The sequence below is a fragment of the Meriones unguiculatus genome, chromosome 9, assembly GCF_030254825.1.
Source record: "Meriones unguiculatus strain TT.TT164.6M chromosome 9, Bangor_MerUng_6.1, whole genome shotgun sequence".
Taxonomy (NCBI): Eukaryota; Metazoa; Chordata; class Mammalia; order Rodentia; family Muridae; genus Meriones; species Meriones unguiculatus.
Genome location: NC_083357.1, coordinates 53,783,174 through 53,786,676, shown reverse-complemented (window position 1 = coordinate 53,786,676; position 3,503 = coordinate 53,783,174). Strand labels below are relative to the sequence as shown.

General features: G+C 39.7%; 1 gene segment (V, D, J or C); it reads left to right on the top strand.

Moving 5' to 3' along the window:
• Positions 1–209: 209 nt before the first annotated feature.
• LOC132656240 (T cell receptor alpha variable 13-1-like) lies at positions 210–2,295 on the top strand. The segment is given in 3 exon segments: positions 210–261; positions 412–802; positions 2,280–2,295. Coding segments are annotated over 3 exon segments (459 nt in total).
• The last annotated feature ends 1,208 nt before the right edge of the window (positions 2,296–3,503 follow it).

Here is a 3,503-nt window from a genome sequence, read left to right as displayed (position 1 = left end):
AAAAGAAAGTAGAAATCTGACCACAGGGTGGCAGTGTACCTCAGCCAATGCACAGAAAATCCTCAGTGAATTCAGAATGAACAGGCTTTCTTCTCATTGGCTGGACCACTAACTCAGCAGGCTTGACTGTCATAAGGGTCAATCTAGACTTGCAAGTGGCTCAGCTGGCTGGAGACTGAGCATCTGCAATGATCTGAATAGGAAGCACCATGAAGACAACTGTTCATGCTTTATTCATTTTCCTCTGGCTGCAGATGGACTGTGAGTTGAGGATGGGGTGTGTGTGGGGGTATTAGTGGATGATCCTTAGATGTCCAGAAAATGGCTTCATTCAGCCTTTTTCTGCTTACTATAGCAGTAATTAAGGAAGAGAAATGACTTGAAAACCTTTCTCTTCATCTTTCTGCATAGGGGAGAGCAGAGGTGAGCAGGTGAAACAGCACCCTTCTTCCCTGAGTGTCCAGGAGGGAGACAGTGCTGTCATCAACTGCACTTACACTGACAGTGCCTCAGCCTACTTCCCTTGGTATAAGCAAGAGCCTGGGAAGGGTCCTCAGTTCATCATTGGCATCCATTCAAATATGGAAAGAAAGCAGAACCAAAGACTCAGCCTTTTGTTGGATAAGAAAGAGAAACACCTGTCCCTGCATGTCACAGCCACTCAGCCTGGAGACTCAGCCATCTACTTCTGCACAGCAGATACACACTGCTCCCCAGGCACCTGCAGCCTGTCCTCAAACCTGTCACCACTTGTTGAGTGCTTTGCATGGTCCTTGTGGTTCAAGGACAAACACAGTGATTGGTCATGGCCTTTGCTTTTGGTTCTTGGGATTGAGTTTAGAGTCTTGAAAGTACTCAACAAGTGTTCTATCATTGTGTCATGTTCAAACATAATACAACAATTAACTTCAGTTTTAGTATATCATTCCTGGGTTCTACTTTTTTCACAGGATAACAGGTGATGAAAAAAGTGAAATTTCTGAGGTAGGAGAAGGTATACCCTCACTGTTCCAGGAAACTTCTCTTCATAATTATTAGGAATAAAGGTAAAGAACACAAAATGAAACTGAATTTTTACCATTATGGGTATTTTGGAAGAGATGCCTCTAATCCTGTAGAAAACAAAAATACATGCTCTTGTTAATGCACACTTTTAATTCAAACAAGAATACAATTTTTAGATTCACTGTGGAGATATTTAAATGATCCAATTGGCTGGAGTTCTTGTTAGAACAGCAGCCTTTCAGTTTCTGTCAGTTTTTTGTCATTTTAAAAAAGATAGAACTGCACATATGCATCTATTCTAAAAAAACATTCCATACCCTGGGACACCATTAATAATAGTTTGCTATGCAGAGAGGAATATAACATAACTAACCTCTGAAAGGCTTCACACAGAAGCAGAATAAAATAGATGCTGAGACCCAAAGCCAAACACTAGGCCGAGCTAAGGGAGTTTTGTGGAAGATTTGGGGGAAAGATAGAGCCACTAGGAGGGTACCAGAACTCCACAAGAAGACCAACAGAGTCAACTAATAGGCCAATGGGCCCTCACAGAGACTGAAACATGATCCAAAGACCAAGCAAGGACTGAACCTAGACTCCGTACACACATGTAGCTCATGGGAAGCTTGGTTTTCATGAGGGTTCACTAATAATGGGAGCAGGGAGTCTCTCTGACATGGACTCTGTTGCCTGATTTTGGATCACTTTCTCTTAGCTGAGCTACCTTGTCTGGGCTCAGTGAAAGAGGATGCACTTAGTCCTGTTGAGATTGGATGTGCAGGGCTGGGTTTGTTGCTTGGGTCTTCTCTTTACTGCAGAGAAGTGGAGGGGAAAAGTAGGAAGAGGTGGGACCAGGAGAAGAGGAGGAAGGGGCTGCCATTGGGATGTAAAGTGAATAAATACGTTAATTAATTAAAAAAAAAACATTTCCTACAAACTATTAAGTTGCAGCCGTTATAGCCATGCCATGATGAGCTGCCTGTGCTGGACTTATCAAGTCATCATCTCAGTCCAGTAGACTACATTTCTAGCTTTGATCATGTTTTTTTCATTGAAGAAACAAATCAGTACTTGTCATGTTTCTTTACAACACAGTGAACTATGTTAGGTGCAGGTTTTTCTGCACTTAAATGTACTAATGATCCCACCCATGCCTTCATGTTTTTTTTTTCAAGTTATCCATTCTAAGATGTGAGTCAGAAAGACATGTATAATTTACAGTGATCACCTACTCAGACACTGCACTAATTTCAATAATGTCTCCTATGTTGTAGGTGGTTTTCTCAATAACCCTACTTTTTTCATAATTCTACTTTGTAGTATTAAGATTTCAAACAATTCATTCATTGCCTGTTAGCAATAGGAATACATATGCTACACATCTTCAACAAGGTTAGAAAATATCACTGTCACTATAATACATGAAAGTTTTAGACATCAAAGTGTTTATCCTATCATTGCACAATTTTGTAATTTGGCATATCCAAGAGGGAGCTATTAGTTTAGCAGCATGAATTAATTTGTCTTCTCTTCAAGGGTTGTATTTTATAATGGAGTAAAGAGTATTTGCTGTCATTACCTATATCAATGTCCAGCATGCTACAATAACTCCCTGGGAGCAGTAGTGGCTCACACACCCTAATTGAACTTATTGATCTGCTCAAGAGGAGGTACACCATGCCTGGTATGGAAACATAGTCACATACTCAGAGCCATGTGTGTGATATCTCCATGTGAGTTATTTTCCAGAAGGACTCACAAGTCTTCACACAATATATGATACTTTTCTTAGTCTTGGTTATGTAACATATTTAATTGAAAAGGTTGTATCGATGAAGAAAACACAAACTATGATGTTACATACAGAAAAATCAAATCAGAACTGACCTACAGTGTTCTCTTCTAGTTAGAGGAGATACAACATCATTGGAATGATCCTCTGTGCATCCTGTGTGTTAAATGACCAACCTAATTAGAAAGATATGTCTACTGGTGCAACAGTGATGTGATTGCTTTTAGGGTCAAACAACTTCTTTCTCATTGGACTTGAGACTTGCTCTGAGAAGGAGGTACATTTCCATATGTTACCCATTCAAAAGCCTACACCTATGAAAATGTAAAACTAAAAAGGAAACAGGAAAGAAATGCTGTTTTAATAGATGATTCCCATTTGTATAGAAGTGGAGCATGAGAGCACATTATGAACTACAAATGTCGCTAGTGAGAAAAACCCAGAATATCTCTATCTTCATTATCTTGAACTGTTAGAGACCAAGTTTCTGAGCCACAGGCTGTTGCTTAAAGATCACATTTGTAACCTCAAAACAAGAATTAAGAAAAAGGTGCACAAAGGTGAGAAAGAACAATTTTGTGAGAAGACCAATTCTGTCAATGGGAAAAATTACTAAGACAAAATTAAATGATACAAGGAGCTTCCACAAGGCAGCCATGAAAGGTAGCCTCATGAGTGGAAGCTTTGAACTTGAAGGAAGAAGCTT